The sequence below is a fragment of the Salmo salar genome, chromosome 14, assembly GCF_965601325.2.
Source record: "Salmo salar chromosome 14, fSalSal1, whole genome shotgun sequence".
NCBI lineage: Eukaryota > Metazoa > Chordata > Actinopteri > Salmoniformes > Salmonidae > Salmo > Salmo salar.
Genome location: NC_138304.1, coordinates 37998532 through 38018631, shown reverse-complemented (window position 1 = coordinate 38018631; position 20100 = coordinate 37998532). Strand labels below are relative to the sequence as shown.

Genomic DNA, 20100 nt, shown 5'->3' with positions numbered 1-20100 from the left:
TACTTTTACTTGAAGAACTGACACAGCAGAAAAAAATGTTTATCCCCGAAGTGTTGAGGTTGTACTTTTACTTGAAGAACTAACACAGCAGAAATTTAAACTAGAGCACATATACCTGCCCTCAATAGCCTTTGTATAACTTTTGTAGTAAACCATTTAGGATGACTTTGGGCTCTATTCAATTCATATCCTGGAGTTTAGCGTGATTGAAATGTAAAGGCAATGTTTCGAGTGGCGAAGACTGCATTCACGGTAAACACTGCATATGTTGGCTCCAGGGTGACTGGTGGTTCTTTTTCTAAAGAGAAACAACCCAAAAAACGAATCTATGAGCATGACGGCTCGGCACGATCAGAAATACAGATTGTATAGAGCCCTTTACTTTAAGAACAAGATCATTGTATTGGTCAATTATACACCAGGTCTAACTGAAATTTGCTTCCAGTTTTAGCCCTTCCAAAAGACACACACACATACATACACAGGTTTTAGAGAGGTGCGGGGGGCTGCCACACTGGGGGGGGGGGGGGGGGGGTATGTGTCTTGCTCAAGGGCACAACAGGTTGCAATGACATCTAGGATTTGATGCCAGCAACCCTCCGGTTGCCAGCTCACTTCCCGCCAGATTTTTCCCGACGGTCCCGGGACTCGACCTGCCAAACCTCTGGCTGCTGGCATGCCTCTCTAACTGCTAGGCTACTTTACAACGCTAGTATGCTATTATCATGTTCACACAAATGAGACAAGAGCATGACACTCATCAAGGGCGTCAAACAAAATTAATTTATTCTCTTTCGAAAGACAAGAGTGCAAAATAATACACAGTGACAAATAAGTGAGCAAGTGTAGCTAAATGTATATCAATGATGTTGCCACACGCTGTCAACACATCCAAGCAACGTTTCCAGAACGCTTATTATTGTGTTTGCCTGTGTGGCCAGCCCGCACAGTGCTCTGTTCTATGGTAGTGAATGTTTATGTACATGTTCCATATGTATGCACTGTATGTACACAATTTCAACAGGTAAAAAAAAACGATCTCACATGAAACAACCACAGGTAGGCTAGTTGAGTCTTTCTCGTCATCTCCTCTTATACAGTGCCTTTGGAAAGTATTCAAACCCCTTGACTTTTTCCACATTTTGTTACGTTATAGCCTTGTTCTAAAATGGATTAAATAAAAACTATTCCTCAGAAATCTACACACAATACCCCATAATGAAAAAGTGAAAACAAGTTTAGACATTTTTGCAAATGTATTAAAAATAAAAAACATAAATACCTTATTCACATAAGTATTCAGACCGTTTGCTATGACAAATTGAGCTCAGGTGCATCCTGTTTCCATTGATCCTCCTTGAGATATTTCTACAACTTGATTGGATTCCACCTGTGTTAAATTCAATTGATTGGACATGATTTGGAAAGGCACACACCTGTCTATACAACGTCCCGCAGTTGACAGTGCATGTCAGAGCAAAAACCAAGCCATGAGGTCAAAGGAATTGTCCGACACAATCTGAGACAGGATTGTGTCGAGGCATAGATCTGGGGAAGGGTACCAAAAAATGTCTGCAGCATTGAAGTTTCCCAAGAACACAGTGGCCTCCATCATTCTTAAATGGACTCTTCCAAGAGCTGGCCGCCTGGCCAAACTGAGCAATCAGGGGAGAAGAGCTTTGGTCAGGGAGGTGACCAAGAACCCGATGGTCACTTTGACAGAGCTCTAGAGTTCCTCTGTGAAGATGGGAGAAACTTCCAGAAGGACAACCATCTCTGCAGCACTCCAACAATCAGGCCTGTATGGTAGAGTGACCAGACGGAAGCCACTCCTCAGTAAACGGCATATGACAGCCCACTTGTAGTTTGCCAAAAGGCACCTAAAGACTCTCAGACCATGAGAAACAAGATTATCTGGTCTGATGAAACCAAGATTGAACTCTTTGGCCTGAATGCCAAGCGTCACGTATGGAGGAAACCTGGCACCATCCCTACGGTGAAGCATGGTGGTGGCAGCATTATGCTTTGGGGATGTTTTTCAGCGGCAGGGACTGGGAGACTAGTCAGGATCGAGGCAAACATGAACGGAGCAAAGTACAGAGAGATCCTTGATGAAAACCTGCTCTAGAGCACTCAGAACCTCAGACTGGGGCAAAGATTCACCTTCCAACAGGACAACGACCCTAAACACCCAGCCAAGACAACGCAGAAGTGTCTTCGGGACAAGTCTCTGAGTGGCCCAGCCAGAGCCCAGACTTAAACCCGATCAAATCAAATCAAATTTTATTGGTCACATACACATGGTTAGCAGATGTTAATGCGAGTGTAGCGAAATGCTTGTGCTTCTAGTTCCGACCATGCAGCAATATCTAACAAGTAATCTAACAATTTCACAACAGCTACCTTATACACACAAGTGTAAAGGAATGAATAAGAATATGTACATATAAATATATGGAGAGCGCATCGGCAAGATGCAGTAGATGGTATAGAGTACAGTATATACATATGAGATGAGTAATGTAGGGTATGTAAACATTATATACAGTGGAATTGTTTAAAGTCACTAGTGAGTCAGCATGTTGGCAGCAGCCTCTCAATGTTAGTGATGGCTGTTTAACAGTCTGATGGCCTTGAGATAGAAGCTGTTTTTCAGTCTCTCGGTCCCAGCTTTGATGCACCTGTACTGACCTCGCCTTCTGGATGATAGCGGGTGAACAGGCAGTGGCTCGGGTGGTTGTTGTCCTTGATGATCTTTTTGGCCTTCCTGTGACATCGGGTGGTGTAGGTGTCTTGGAGGGCAGGTAGTTTGCCCCGGTGATGCGTTGTGCAGACCTCACAACACTCTGGAGAGCCTTGCGATTGTGGGCGCAGCAGTTGCCGTACCAGGCTGTGATACAGCCCGACAGGATGCTCTCGATTGTGCATCTGTAAAAGTTTGAGTGTTTTTGGTGACAAGCAAAATTTTTTCAGCCTCCTGAGTTTGAAGAGGTGCTGCTGCGCCTTCTTCACCACGCTGTCTGTGTGGGTGGAGCATTTCAGTTTGTCTGTGATGTGTACGCCGAGGAACTTAAAACTTTCCAACTTCTCCACTACTATCCCATCGATGTGGATAGGGGGGTGCTCCCTGTGCTGTTTCCTGAAGTCCACGATCATCTCCTTTGTTTTGTTGACGTTGAGTGAGAGGTTATTTTCCTGACACCACACTCCGAGGGCCCTCACCTCCTCCCTGTAGGCCGTCTCGTTGTTGTCGGTAATCAAGCCTACCACTCTAGTGTCGTCTGCACACTTGATGATTGAGTTGGAGGCGTGCATGGCCACGCACTCATGGGTGAACAGCGAGTACAGGAGAGGGCTGAGAACGCACCCTTGTGGGGCCCCAGTGTTGAGGATCAGCGGGGTGGAGATGTTGTTTCCTACCCTCACCACCTGGGGGCGGCCGTCAGGAAGTCCAGGACCCAGTTGCACAGGGCGGGGTTGAGACCCAGGGTCTCGAGCTTAATGACGAGTTTGGAGGGTACTATGATGTTAAATGCTGAGCTGTAGTCCATGAACAGCATTCTTACATAGGTATTCCTCTTGTCCAGTATTCCTCTTGTCGATCTAACTTCTCTGGAGACCTGAAAATGGCTATGCAGCAATGCTCCCATCCAACCTGACAGAGCTTGAGAGGATCTACTGAGAAGAATGGGAGAAACTCCCCAAATACAGGTGTGCCAAGCTTGTAGCGTCATACAAAAGAAGACTCGATGCTGTAATCGCTGCAAAAGGTGCTTCAACAAAGTACTGAGTAAATGGTCTAAATACTTATGTAAATGAATATTTCCATTTTTTATTTAACACATTTGTCATTATGGGGTATTGTGTGTAGATTGATTAGGGAAAAAATGATTTACTCAATTTTAGAATAAGGCTGTAACGTAAGAAAATGTGAAAAATATCAAGGGTTCTTAATACTTTCCGAAGGCACTGTATAATCTATATTCCTGTTTTCCTCTAGCAAGCCAATGTGCTCTGACTCAGCCTCAGTCAGCAGTTAGTGGAGTGGGTACTACCAGTCTGGGGTTCTTGCCAGTCTGTGGCTTCTGCCAGTCTGTGGGTTTTGCCAGTCTGTGGATTCTGCCAGTCTGGGGATTCTGCCAGAGTTTTCCCTGTCAGGTCTGGGCCCTAGTTACAAGTATTCCTTACTTCTATTAATTTAGAGCTATTTACTTATCGCTAGGCTCTGCAGTAGCTGCATATATATAGGTAGAGCCTGTAGTTTATCCTGGTGAGGATAATCTCTTTGCCCTATTAAATAGGATCATGATTGAGTGCAGGGATGTTTAGCATTGAGTCAGTGTAGAGGAGAGTGTAGTGGGATAAGTGGCCAGATTCCATATAACCGCAAGACTTGAGTTTACATTCACTTTCAAAATAGCTCCTGTAATATATGACCTGCTCCAACCAAGTTCTCTCATCTATGGGATTATTGAGCACTACCTGCTCTACAGAAAAAAATAATCTCCAAAAGCAATACCTGATATAAAGGGATTATGCAGCAGCGACATTAAATCTGATCGGTATAAAAGGTGCATGGATGAGGCTTTTGTAAAGGGCATTGCATTGGAGATCACAGGAGAAGGATAGTATACCATAGCTTCCGGCCAATAAGAAGTAAATCCAGGACGTTGTTATTACAATTACATGAGCCTACTGGGCAAGTCTTATCTCTGCAAATCTATTTATTGTGTAACATCATGCTTTTAAACAGGGACTTAGGTCTACATTAGATCTCTATCAGTCTCTACATAATCATTAGGTCTACATTAGATCTCTATCAGTCTACATAATCATTAGGTCTACATTAGATCTCTATCAGTCTCTACATAATCATTAGGTCTACATTAGATCTCTATCAGTCTACGTAATCATTAGGTCTACATTAGATCTCTATCAGTCTACATAATCATTAGGTCTACATTAGATCTCTATCAGTCTCTACATAATCATTAGGTCTACATTAGATCTCTATCAGTCTACATAATCATTAGGTCTACATTAGATCTCTATCAGTCTCTACATAATCATTAGGTCTACATTAGATCTCTATCAGTCTCTACATAATCATTAGGTCTACATTAGATCTCCATCAGTCTCTACATAATCATTAGGTCTACATTAGATCTCTATCAGTCTACATAATCATTAGGTCTACATTAGATTTCTATCAGTCTCTACATAATCATTAGGTCTACATTAGATCTCTATCAGTCTACATAATCATTAGGTCTACATTAGATCTCTATCAGTCTCTACATAATCATTAGGTCTACATTAGATCTCTATCAGTCTCTACATAATCAGACATTACATGCCTCTTGGGTGTATTAATTTGTGACCAATTCTTTTCCATCTTGCACATTTTCCAATAACCGTTTTCCTACTTGATTCATTAATCTTTCTCCAATTTCACTCTTCATTGTTTTTTTCTCTCTCTCATTACATAATGAGTCGTCTCGTATCCATCTCATCTTGCAATTCTGATGACTTCACCTCTCTTTCATTCTCTCCCCCTCAGGTACTGCCTCATTTCTAACCAGGTTGTCCTCTGCTCTCTCTCTCTCTCCTTTGTGTATCTTCCACTAGTCTTTCTTCCTCTACACTTCTCACCATCCTCCTCTTCCTTTTCCCCCTCCATAACTTATCTCCCATCCCCTGTTGTCCTCCTTCATTCTTCCCCTTTTCACACACCTCCCATCCCCTCTCACTGTCTGTCTGGTGTGTCACATTGCACTGAGGTCATGGCAGGAGCGGGATTTCTGTCGGAGGATCTTGCTCCCCCGGTGCCTGCTCATCTCCCTGTATTGGCCTCGGTCCCTGTCTCCTCGGCCGTAGGATCGCGGCACCAGGCCAGTCAGGAAACGCTTGGCCTTGCTGGTCAGGCTCTCCCTGCGCCCCGCCCCGGGGTCCCCCTCCGTCCAGCCTGGTCCCACGCAGTCACCCCTGGCAGCCTTCACTGCCCCCTCCAGCAGCTCGGTGGTGCCGTGGTCCAGGGAGGCAGACAGCTCCAGATATTGGCAGTCATACATCATGGCACTGGAGTGGGCCTCTGGAACACAGAGAGAGGGGCGAGGGATGTAGCAATAGAGAGATACCATGACAGCCATGTTTAGTGGAAAGGAAAATAAATCCCCAATCAGATCAGTTGGGCTTATCCTAATATCTACTACATATAACAGCTGATTGAATGGAGTCTTAACCTGTTAAGAGCGGAATGAAAATTACATTTTTTTTAATGGAGCTGAGCCTCAGCTGAGCCGATGCAGGGATGAGCCACAATAAGATGAGACCACCGTGAGATCATAGTGTTGTGGTGGCAGTGGCTGAGGTGGGAAGAGGAGGGGAGTAGAGAGCGAGCGAGAGAGAGCAAGAGGGAGAGAGAGAGCAGGGACAACGAAGGAGAGAGGGAGGAGGGGAGAGGGGGTGACAGAGGGAGGAGGGGAGGAGGGGGTGAAAGAGCGAGGAGGGGGTGTCAGGGGGAGGAGGGGGTGTCAGAGGGAGGAGGGAGTGAGGGGGTGAAAGAGCGAGGAGGGGGTGTCAGGGGGAGGAGGGGGTGTCAGAGGGAGGAGGCGTGAAAGAGGGAGGAGGGGTGACAGAGGGAGGAGGTGTAGGGATAAGGCATTAGAGAGAGAGCAGCAGATATTAAACAACAGCATTGTGTTATTAACGATGGTTAGAGCTCAGTGAAAGCTGCTGAGGGGAGGACGGCTCATAATAATGGCTGGAACAAAGCGAATGGAATGGCATCAAACTATGTGTTGGATGTATTTGAAACCATTCCACCTATTCCGCTCCAGCCATTACCAAGAGCCTGTCCTCCCAAATTGAGGTGGTAGCGCTTCGACCCTCAATTAGCTAATGAATGAATAACACACACACGTACATATATACATATATATACACATATACATATATACATACATACATATATATATATATATATATATATATATATATATATATATATATATATATATATATACATATACACACATATATATATACATATACACACATATATATATATACATATACACACATATATATATACATATACACACACACACACACACACACACACACACACACACACACACACACACACACACACCCGTGGTGCACCCTATCAACAGCAGGTGCATTTCAAGAGCGGCAAATTTGAAACCAAATAAATGTCAAAATTCAAATTTTTCAAACATACAACTATCTTACACCCTTTGAAAGATAAACATCTCCTTAATCTAACCACGTTGTCCGATTTCAAAAAGGTTTTACGGCGAAAGCATAAAGTTAGATTATGTTAGGAGAGTACATTGACAATAGCTGTGTGTAATGTTTTGTCAATTCAAAGACAGGCGTCACCAAAACCATAAAACCAGCTAAAATGATGCACTAACCTTTGACAATCTCCATCAGATGACACTCCTAGGACATTATGTTAGACAATGCATGCATTTTTAGTTCTATCAAGTTCATATTTATATCCAAAAACAGCGTTTTACTATGGCGTTGATGTTCAGGAAATCGTTTCCCTTCAATAACCGGCAGTCAAGTCAGCACCACAAATTAAATAATTAAAATTAGAAAACATTGGTAAAATATTATATTGTCATTTAAAGAATTATAGATTTACATCTCTTGAACGCAATCGACTTGCCAGATTTAAAAATAACCTTACTGGGAAATCACACTTTGCAATAATCTGAGCACTGCGCCCAGAAAAATACGCTTTGCGATACAGACTGACCGCCATGTTGGAGAGATCTAAAATCGAAAATACTATGTAAATAATCCATTACCTTTGATTCTCTTCATCAGATGTCACTTCCAGGTATCCCAGGTCCATAACGAATGTAGTTTTGTTCAAAAAAGCTCATAATTTATGTCCAAAAAGCTCCGTGTTGTTAGCACATGATCTAAGCCCGCCGGACTTCACTTCATGAACGAGGGGAAAAAATATATTTACGTTCGTTCAAACATGTCAAACGTTGTATAGCATAAATCATTAGTGCCTTTTTTAACCAGAACATGAATAATATTCAAGGTGGACCAATGCATTCTCTTTTAAAACGTATTGGAACGAGGGTACCCAACATGACCTCGCGCGCCAGAGTCTAATCGGCCATCACCGTTCCAAGGCTCTTGTTCGGTCAGATCTCACAGTAGAAGACTCAAAACACTTTGTAAAGGCTGGTGACATCTAGTGGAAGCAATAGGAAGTGCCAAAACATTAATCAGCCCCTGTGTGTTTCAATGGCATAGGCTTAAAGGTAATTCAACACATCAGGTATCCACTTCCTGTCAGAATCTGTCTCAGAATCTGTCTCTGTTTTGCCTGCCATATGAGTTCTGTTATACTCACAGACACCATTCAAACAGTTTTAGAAACTTTATGGTGTTTTCTATCCATATATAATAAGTATATGCATATTGTAGTTACTGGGTAGGATTAGTAACCAGATTAAATCGGGTACGTTTTTTTATCCAGCCGTGAAAATACTGCCCCCTAGCCCCAACAGGTTAACGTAACTGAGGATCTTAATTTAACCTTGCGTAATACCCTAGATTTTGTCGCACCCCTAAAAACAAGAAACATTTGTCACAAGAAATTTGCTCCCTGGTATACAGAAAATACCCCAGCCCCGAAGCAAGCTTCCAATAAATTGGAACGAAAATGGTGCTCCGCCAAACTGGAAGTCTTCCGACTAGCTTGGAAAGACAGTACCGTGCAATATCGAAGAGCCCTCACTGCTGCTTGATCATCCTATTTTTCCAACCTAATTGAGGAGAATAAGATACTGTCACCAAGCTAACTAAAAAGCAGCATTAAACAAGAGAGGATAGCTTTCATTTCAGCAGTGGTAAATTCATGAACTTCTTCGATGAAAAGATCATGATCAGTAGAAAGCAAATTACCCACTCCAATTTGAATCTTCGTATTTCTCCAAAGCTCAGTAGTCCTGAGTTTGCTCAGAACTCCCAGGACCTAGGATCAATGGAGACGCTCAAGTTTTTTAATCCTGTATTTCTTGACACATTCATGAAAATAGTCATGGACTCTAAACCGTCAAGCTGCATACTGGACCCTATTCCAACTAAACCACTGAAAGAGCTTCTTCCTGTGCTTGGCCCTCCTATGTTGAACATAATAAATGACTCCCTATCCACTGGATGTGTACCAGTAGTAAAGCCTGTCTTGAAAAAGCCAAACGTTGACCCGGAAAATTAAAAAAACTATCGGACTATATCGAATCTCCCATTCCTCAATATTTTGTTGTTGAAAAAGCTGTTTCGCAGCAACTCACTGCCTTCCTGAAGACAAATAATGTATACGAAATGCTTCAGTCTTCAGTCTGGTTTTAGACCCCATCATAGCACTGCGACTGCACTCGTGAAAGTGGTAAATTACCTTTTAATGGTGTCAAACTAAGGCTCTGCATCTGTCCTCGTGCTCCTAGACCTTAGTGTTGCTTTTGACACCATTGATCACCACATTCTTTTGTAGAGATTAGAAACCCTAATTGGTCTACACGGACAAATTCTTGCCTGGTTTAGATCTTATCTGTCAGAAAGATATCAGTCTCTGTGGATGGTTTGTCCTCTGACAAATCAATTGTAACTTTTCTCAAGGTCCTGTTTTAGGACCACTATTGTTTTCACTATATATTCTACCTATTGGTGATGTTGTTCGTATACACAATGTCAACCTTCACTGCTATGCGGACAACACTTGGCTGTATATTTCGAAGCCCCAAAATTGCCTACCCTGGAAGCCTGTGTTCCAGACATAAGGAAGTGGATGTCGGCAAATGTTTTACTTTTAAACTCGGACAAAACAGAGATGCTAGTTCTAGGTCCCAAGAAACAAAGAGATCTGCTGTTGGATCTGACAATTCATCTAGATTTTTTTTACCTTTATTTAAATAGGCAAGTCATTTAAGAACAAATTCTTATTTACAATGATGGCCTACACCAGCCAAACCCGGACAATGCTGGGCCAAATTTGCACCGCCCTATGGGACTCCCAATTACGGCCAGTTGTGATACAGCCTGGATTCAAACCAGGGTGTCTGTAGTGACACCTCAAGCACTGAGATGCAGTACCTTGAGACCGCTGAGCCACTTGATAGTTGTACAGTCGTCTCAAATAAAACTGAAAGACCTTGGCGTTACTCTGGACACTGATCTCTCTTTTGACGAACATATCAAGAATATCTCAAGGACAGCGTTTTTTCATATTCGTAACATTGCAAAAATCTGAAACTTTTTGTCCAAAAATGATGTAGAAAAGCTAATCCATGCTTTTGTCACTTCTAGATTAGACTACTGCAATGCTCTACTCTCTGGCTACCCAGATAAAGCACTAAATAAAATTCTGTCAGTACTAAACATGGCTGCTAGAATCCTGACTAGAACCCACATTTTTTATCATATTACTCCAGTGCTAGCCTCTATTGGCTTCTTGTCAAGGCTAGGGCTAATTTAAAACTTGTTAGGGCTAGGGTCCTTTCCGCCTGACTGACGTGCTCAAAGTAAACTGCCTGTTGCTCAGGCCCTGAAGCCAGGATATGCATATAATTGGTACCATTGGAACGAAGACACTTTTGAAGTTTGAAGAAATGTTAAAATAATGTAGGAGACTATAACACAATAGATATGGTAGGAGAAAATCCAAAGAAAAACCAACATACATTTTTCTTGAAATGAAATCTAGCTCCCAGTATGCAATTCCTATGGCTTACACTGGGTGTCAGTAGTCTTTGTTCAAGGTTTCAGGCTTGTTTCTTCCAAAATGAGGAAGAATTATGAGTTTTACTACAGGGAAACAGACTTGGAAACTCATGTATGCGCACGTTTCGAGGAGGAGACGCACCTGCTAATATTGTTTTCCTATTGAACATACTTCTTTCCGTATGAAATATTATAGTTTAATTACATTTTAGGGTATCTGAGGATTAAATAGAAATGTATTTTGACTTGTTTTAACAAAGTTTAGCGGTAGCTTTTTGGATTCCTTTCTCTGCATGTTGAACGAGTGGATTACTCAAATCGATGGCGCCAACTAAACAGAAGGATTTTATCTAACAAAACGACACTACATTTTGTAGCTGGGACCCTTTGGATGACAAATCAGAGGAAGATTTTCAAAAAGTAAGTGAAAATTTAACCTGTTAGGGCTAGGGGGCAGTATTGACACCGCTGGATAAAAAACGTACCCGATTTAATCTGGTTACTACTCCTGCCCAGTAACTAGAAATGGCAGGTCAAAACCTGAGAGATTCCTTTACAGGAAGTGGCCTGTCTGACCATTTATTGTCTTTCTTTGACATCTCATTCCATTACAAAGGATCTCTGCGGTAACGTGACACTTCCCACGGCTCCAATAGGCTCTCAGAGCCCGGGAAAAACCTGAATGTCGTCATTCCAGCCCCAGGCTGAAACACATTATCGCCTTTCTCAAGTGGCCGATCAAGGGACTGTGGGCTTAGGCGCATGCACTGGCCGCCCCCGTCTTTGTGTTTTTTCCTCTGTTTACCGAAGAGGAGATTCCCGGTCGGAATATTATCGCTTTTTTACGAGATAAATTGCATAAAATTGATTTTAAACAGCGGTTGACATGCTTCGAAGTACGGTTATGGAATATTTAGAAATTTTTTGTCACGAATTGCGCCATGCGCGCGACCCTGATTTACCATTTCGGATAGTTTCTGGAACGCACGAACAAAACGCCGCTATTTGGATATAACGATGGATTATTTGGGACCAAACCAACATTTGTTATTGAAGTAGAAGTCCTGGGAGTGCATTCTGACGAAGACAACAAAGGTAATAACATTTTTGTTATAGTAAATCTGATTTTGGTGAAGGCTAAACTTGCCGGGTGTCTAAATAGCTAGCCCGTGATGGCTGGGCTATGTACTTAGAATATTGCAAAATGTGCTTTCACCAAAAAGCTATTTTAAAATCGGACATATCGAGTGCATAGAGGAGTTCTGTATCTATAATTCTTAAAATAATTGTTATGCTTTTTGTGAACGTTTATCGTGAGTAATTTAGTAAATTGTTAGTAAATTCCCCGGAAGTATGCTAGTTCTGAACGTCACATGCTAATGTAAAAAGCTGTTTTTTGATATAAATATGAACTTGATTGAACAAAACATGCATGTATTGTATAACATAATGTCCTAGGTGTGTCATCTGATGAAGATCATCAAAGGTTAGTGCTGCATTTAGCTGTGGTTTTGTTTTTTGTGACATTATATGCTAGCTTGAAAAATGGGTGTGTGATTATTTCTGGCTGGGTACTCTGCTGACATAATCTAATGTTTTGCTTTCGCTGTAAAGCCTTTTTGAAATCGGACAGTGTGGTTAGATAAAGGAGAGTCTTGTCTTTAAAATGCTGTGAAATAGTCATATGTTTGAAAAATTGACGTTTTTGTATTTTTGAGGAATTTGTAATTCGCGCCATGCCTATCATTGGATATTGGAGCAGGTGTTCCGCTAGCGGAACGTCTAGATGTAAGAGGTTAAAGGGAGTGCTCCTAATCTCAGCTTGTTACTTGTATAAAAGACACCTATCGACAGAAGCAATCAATCAATCAGATTCCAAACTCTCCACCATGACCAAGACCAAAGAGCGCTCCAAAGATGTCAGGGACAAGATTGTAGACCTACACAAGGCTTGAATGGGCTACAAGACCATCGCCAAGCAGCTTGGTGAGAAGGTGACAACAATTGGTGCGATTATTCGCAAATGGAAGAAACACAAAATAACTGTCAATCTCCCTCAGCCTGGGGCTCCATGCAAGTTCTCACCTTGTGGAGTTGCAATGATCATGAGAACGGTGAGGAATCAGCCCAGAACTACACGGAGGATCTTGTCAATGATCTCAAGGCAGCTGGGACCATAATCATCAAGAAAACAATTGGTAACACACTATGCCGTGAAGGACTGAAATCCGGCAGCGCCCTCAAGGTCCCCCTGCTCAAGAAAGCACATATACATGCTCATCTGAAGTTTGCCAATGAACATCTGAATGATTCAGAGGACAACTGGGTGAAAGTGTTGTGGTAAGATGAGACCAAAATGGAGCTCTGGCATCAACTCAATTCGCCGTATTTGTAGGAGGAGGAATGCTGCCTATGACCCCAAGAAAACCATCCCCACCGTCAAACATGGAGGTGGAAACATTATGCTTTGGGGGTGTTTTTCTGCTAAGGGGACAGGACAACTTCACCGCATCAAAGGGACGATGGACGGGGCCATGTACCATCAAATCTTGGGTGAGAACCTCCTTCCCTCAGCCAGGGCATTGAAAATGGGTCGTGATTGGGTATTCCAGCATGACAATGACCCGAAACATACGGCCAAGGCAACAAAGGAGTGGCTCAAGAAGAAGCACATTAAGGTCCTGGAGTGGCCTAGCCAGTCTCCAGACCTTAATCCCATAAAAAATCTGTGGAGGGAGCTGAAGGTTTGAGTTGCCAAACGTCAGCCTCGAAACCTTAATGACTTGGAGAAGATCTGCAAAGAGGAGTGAGACAAAATCCCTCCTGAGATGTGTGCCAAACTGGTGGCCAACTACAAGAAACGTCTGACCTCTGTGATTGCCAACAAGGGTTTTGCCACCAAGTACTAAGTCATGTTTTGCAGAGGGGTCAAATACTTATTTCCCTCATTAAAATGCAAATCAATTTATAACATTTTTGACATGTATTTTTCTGGATTTTTTGGTTGTTATTCAGTCTCTCACGGTTCAAATAAACCTACCATAAAAATTATAGACTGATCATTTCTTTGTCAGTGGGCAAACGTACAAAATCAGCAGGGGATCAAATACTTTTTTCCCTCACTGTACCTAAACGTATGCTACGGTCACAAGACGCAGGCCTCCTTATTGTCCCTAGAATTTCTAAGCAAACTGCTGGAGGCAGGGCTTTCTCCTATAGACCTCCATTTTTATGGAATTATCTGATTATCCATGTGAGAGACGTAGACTCAGTCTTGACCTTTAAGTCTTTACTGAAGACTCATCTCTTCAGTAGGTCCTATGATTGAGTGTAGTCTGGCCCAGAGGTGCGAAGGTGAACGGCAAGACACTGGAGCGACGAACGGCTGTCCCCTGGGATTCTTCCATGCCCTCCGTAGGAGGGGTGCATCACTTGAGTAGGTTGAGTCACAGACATGATCTTCCTGTCCGGGTTTTGCGCCTCCTCAGGCTTTTGCGGTGGGGGAGATCTTCGTGGGCTATACTCAGCATTGTCTCAGGGTTGTAAGTTGGTGGTCTGTTGATATCCCTCTAGTGGTGTGGGGGCTGTGCTTTGGCAAAGTGGATGGGGTTATATCCTGCCTGGTTGGCCCTGTCCGGGGGTATCCGTCTCAGTCTCAAGTATCTATGCTGCAATAGTCTATGTTCCGGGGGGCTAGGGTCAGTCTGCTATATCTGGTGTAATTCTCCTGTCTTATCAGGTGTCCTGTGTGAATTTAAGTATGCTCCCTCTAATTCTCTCTCTCTCTCCCTCCCGGAGGACCGGAGCTCTAGGATCTTGCCTCAGAACTACTTAGCCTGATAACTCCTGTCACCCAGTCCACCTGGTCGTGCTGCTGCTCCAGTTTCAACTGTTCTGCCTGTGGCTAGGGAACCCTGACCTGTTCACCGGACATGCTACCTTGTCACGGACCTGCTGTTTTCGAATCTCTCTCTACCTCACCTGCTGTCTTGACCTCTGAATGCTCGGCTATGAAAAGCCAACTGACATTTACTCCTGAGGTACTGACCTGTTGCACCCACTACAACCACTGGGATTAGTATTTGACCCTGCTGGTCATCTATGAACGTTTGAACATCTTGAAGAACAATCTGGCCTTAAATGGCCATGTACTCTTATAATCTCCACCCGGCACAGCCAGAACAGGACTGGCCACGCCTCAGAGCCTGGTTCCTCTCTAGGTTTCTTCCTAGGGTCCTTCCTTTCTAGGGAGTTTTTCCTAGCCACCGTGCTTCTACATATGCATTGCTTGCTGTTTGGAGTTTTAGGCTGGGTTTCTGTATAGACCTTTGTGACATCTGCTGATGTAAAAAGGGCTTTCTAAATACATTTGATTGATTGAACTCTTTGGCCTGAATGCCAAGGGTAGCGTCTGGAGGAAACCTGGCACCATCCTTACAGTGAAACATGGTGGTGGCAGCATCATGCTGAGGGGATGTTTTTCAGCGGCAGGGACTGGGAGACTAGTCAGGATTGAGGGAATAATGAACGGAGTAAATTACAGAGAAATCCTTGATGAAAACCTGCTCCAGAGCACTCAGGACCTCAGGCTAGGGTGAAGGTTCACCTTACAACAAGACAACGACTCTAAGCACACAGCCAAGACAACGCAGGAGTGGCCTTGGGACAAGTCTCTGAATGTCCTTTAGTGGCCCAGCCAGAGTCGGGACTTGAACCCGATCGAACATCTCTGGAAAGATCAGAAAATAGCTGTGCAGTGATGCTACCCATCCAACCTGACAGAGTTTGAGAGGATCTGCAGAGAAGAATGGTAGAAACTCCCCAAATACAGGTGTGCCAAGCTTGTAGCGTCATACCCAAGAAGACTTGAGGCTGTAATCACTGCCGAAGGTGATTCAACAAAGTACTGAATACTTATGTAAATGTGATATTTCCGTTTATTGGTTTTAATACATTTGCAAAAATTTCTAAAAACCTGTTTTTGCTTTGACATTATGGGGTATTGTGTGTAGATTGATGAGGGATAAAAACGATTTAATCAATTTTAGAATAAGGCTGTAACGTAACAAACTGTGTAAAAAGTCAAGGGGTCTGAATACTTTCTGAATGCACTGTATATATACATAGTAAGAGAAAGAAAAGGGAGAGAGAAATAAATGTGCCACAGTAATACCATAAATACATTTTATGACCTAAACCCATATCTCAACCACAGGCACCAAACAATACAGTCAATGTTAAGTAGTCCACCAGCCAGGCAAGTTTTCTTCCTTATTCAGGCTCAAATATCGGACAGGGAGTCAGGGCTCAGAATACCGTAGATCGAGGGATACAAAAGACAGATGTAGCATTTCCACATCGATGACCACATCATTACTGTGGTTCTCTCTGTCTCTCTCTCACTCACTCACATACACACACACACACACACACACACACACACACACACACACACACACACACACACACACACACACACACACACACACACACACACACACACACACACACACACACACACACACACACACACACACACACACACACACACACACACACACACTTCCATTCTCTTCTGGACAACCTATACTAAACAAAAAATGTTTCACCCAAAACAAAAGGTCTCACACCCACACTGTACACAAATACCGTCTCTCACAACTGGCTCGACTTAATCACTTTTATTCACACGCCCCTGCAGCAGACCCTTGTAGCATAAGACACCCCAGTCATTTCTCCTCTGTCTTCTCTGACGCTCCTTATCACAGCTTTCCACACACACACACACTGAGCGGGGAGAGAGAGGTGTGAGAGTGTGTGCATGTGATTGCCGGATAGTGTTTGTAAGTTTGTGTGGGTGCGCGTGTGTGGGTGCTTGCATGAGTGTAAAGATAGTGACACCAGTCCTCTGTGCTAGAGAGATAATCCAAATAACAACAGAAGACAGGAGGCATACAGTTGAATTCCCCCAGCAGGGGATGAGGTAGGAGGGAGAGCTACGTGTCCATAAACACCTCTACAAGTACGTAGAGGTCACTGCTTTCATTGATAGAATAATATTAAAAGGGTTTTCTGCTGCTTACTGTAGGCTATGTGACTATGAGTTTTGCATTGTAATCATGGAAATGTATACAGAGACAGTTGCCATAGCAGTTGCCATACCAGGCGGTGATGCAACTGGTCAGGATGCTCTCGATGGTGCAGCTGTAGAACTTTTTGAGGATCTGGGGACCCATGACAAACCTTTTCAGTCTCCTGTGGGGGAAATGGTGTTGTCGTGCCTTGTTCACGACTGTCTTGGTGTGTTTGGACCATGATAGTTTGTTGGTGATGTGGACACCAAGGAACTTGAAACTCTCGACCCGCTCTACTACAGCCCCATCGATGTTAATGTGGGCCTGTTTGGCCCTCCATTTCTTGTAGTCCACGATCAGCTCCTTTGTCTTGCTCACATTGAGGGAGACGTTGTTGTCCTCGCACCACACTGCCAGGTCTCTGACCTCCTCCCTATAGAATGTCTCATTGTTGTCTGTGATGAGGACTACCACTGTTGTGTTGTCAGTAAACTTAATGATGGTGTTGGAGTCATGCTTGGCCATGTAGTCATGGGTGAACAGGGAGTACAGGAGGGGACTAAGCACGCACCTCTGAGGGACCCCAGTGTTAAGGATCAGTGTGGCAGCCAGTCAGGAAGTCCAGGATCTAGTTGCAGAGGGAAGTATTTAGTCCCAGGGTCCTTAGCTTAGTGATGAGATTTGTGGGCACTATGGTGTTGAACGCTGAGCTGTAGTCAACGAACAGCATTCTCACATAGGTGTTCCCTTTTCCAGGTGGGAAAGGGCAGTGTGGAGTGTGAATGAGATTGTGTCATCTGTGGATCTTTTGGGGCGGTATGCGAATTGGAGTAGGTGTAGGGTTTCCAGGATGATGGTGTTGATGTGAGTCATGACCAGCCTTTCAAAGCACTTCATTGCTACGGATGTGAGTGCTACTGGGCGGTAGTCATTTAGGCAGGTTACCTTCGCTATCTTGGAAACAGGGACTATGGTGGTCTGCTTGAAACATGTAGGTATTACAGACTCAGTCAGGGAGAGGTTGAAAATATCAGTTCAGAGACTTGCCAGTTGGTCTGCGCGCGTTCTGTGTACACGTCCTGGTATTCCGTCCGGCCCTCGGCCTTGTGAATGTTGACCTGTTTAAAGGTCTTGCTCACAGCAGCTACGGAGAGCGTGATCAGACAGTTGTCTGGAACAGCTGGTGCTCTCATGCATGCTTCAGTGTTGCTTGCCTCGAAGCAAACATAGAAGGCATTTAGCTCATCTCGTAGGCTCGTGTCACTGAGCAGCTCGCGGCTGGGTTTCCCTTTGTAGTCCGGAATAGTTTGCAAGCCCTGCCACATCCGATGAGCATCAGAGACGGTGTAGTAGGATTCAATCTTAGTCCTGTACTGATGGTTTGTCTGAGGGCATTGAGCGAGTCTCTTCCTTTTTTAGTTTTTGCTTGTAAGCAGGAATCAGGAAAATAGCATTATGGTCAGATTTTCCAAATGGAGGGCGAGGGAGAGCTTTGTATGCGTCTCTGTGTGTGGAGTAAATTTGGTCTAGTTTTTTTCCCCTCTGTTTGCACGTGACATGCTGGTAGAAATGAGGTAACGTATGTAGGTTTTACTGCATTAAAGTCCGTGACCACTAGGAGCGGCGCTTCTGGATGAGCATTTTCTTGTTTGCTTATGGCCTTCTACAGCTCGTTGAGTGCAGTCTTAGTGCCAGCATCGGTTTGTGGTGATAAATAGACGGCTACGAATAATATAGATGAAAACTCTCTTGGTAGATAGTGTGGTCTACATCTTACCATGAGGTACTCTTCCTCAGGCGAGCAATACCTTCAGACTTTAATATTAGACATCGCACACCAGCTGTTATTGACAAATAGACACACACACCCACCCGTCTTCTAACCAGACATAGCTGTTCTGTCCTTCCGATGCACGGAAAACCCAGCCAGCTCTATATTATCCATGTCGTCGTTCAGCCACGACTCGTGAAACATAAGATATTACAGTTTTTAATGTCCCGTCGGTAGAATAATCTCGAACGGCGTGATTGCATTTTGGCCAATAGAACAGATGGTAGAGGCGGGATACCCACTCTCCGACGAATTGTCACAAGGCACCCCGATCTCCGCCCCCTGTATTTCCGTCTTTCCTTCACACGAATGATGGGGATTAGTGCCTGGTCTCGGGGTAGCAGTATATCCTTCGTGTCGGATTCATTAAAGAAAATATCTTCATCCAGTTCGAGGTGAGTTGTCGCTGTTATGATATCCAGAAGCTCTTTTCGGTCATAAGAGACGGAAGCAGCAGCATTATGTACAAAATAAACAAACAATGAGAAAAAATTAACAAAATAGCACAGTTGGTTAGGAGCCCGTAAAACGGTAGCCATCCCCTCCGGCACCATTATCCAAAGGTAGCCAACATCATTTCCCAGCCCTACAGAATGTTTGCTCTTAAACCCACTGGAAGCCATTTCATAGTAAGGGCTTATTTCAATCTGTATCTGTTACAGATTGTGCAATATACATTTAACCTCTCTTGGGTAGGGGGCATTATTTTGACGTCCGGATGTAAAGCATGCCCAAAGTAAACTGCCTGTTAATCAGGTCCAGAAGCTAGGATAGGCATATAATTAGATTTTGATAGAAAACACTCAAAAGTTTCTAAAACTGTTAAAATTATGTCTGTGAGTATAACAGAACTGATATGGCAGGCGAAACCCTAAGGACAAACCATCACAAAAAAAAAGATTTCAGCCTACCATTATTTTCAATGGCTTTCACTTTTATTATAAGGCCAAGTCCTCCCAGATTGCAGTTCCTAGGACTTCCACTAGATGTCAACAGTCTTTAGAAAGAGTTTCAGGCTGGTTTTTGGAAAAATTACCCAGAAATTGTAGTTTTTCTAGGTGGCTCCCATTTTGGCTGTAGTATTTCCAACCGCGTAGAAGAGTTCTTTGGTATTTTTCTCCGGTAAAGACAATAACGATTCTCCGTCTTAAATTTGATCGTTTATTTACGTATTAGGGTACCTAAGGTTTGATTATAAATGTTGTTTGACTTGTTTGGAAAAGTTTATTAGTAACGTTTGGGATTCATTTTGTATGCATTTTGATGGAGGGAAACTGGGTGGATTATTGACTGAAGCGCGCCAGCTAAACTGAGTTTTTATGGATATAAAGAAGGATATTATCAAACAAAAGGACCATTTGTGATGTAACTGGGACCTTTTGGAGTGCCAACAGAAAAAGATCATCAAAGGTAAGGCATTTT

At 43.4% G+C, this 20100-nt stretch overlaps 1 protein-coding gene across 1 annotated transcript in view; it reads right to left on the bottom strand.

The window, feature by feature from the left end:
* Positions 1–762: 762 nt before the first annotated feature.
* LOC106569476 (GTP-binding protein REM 2) overlaps positions 763–20100 on the bottom strand; it is a 34299-nt gene continuing 14961 nt past the window's right edge. The window contains exon 5 of the mRNA XM_014140858.3: positions 763–6091. Within this exon, the coding sequence (XP_013996333.3) occupies positions 5766–6091 (326 nt within the window). The 3' untranslated portion in view covers positions 763–5765. The remainder of the gene's footprint in view (positions 6092–20100) is intronic.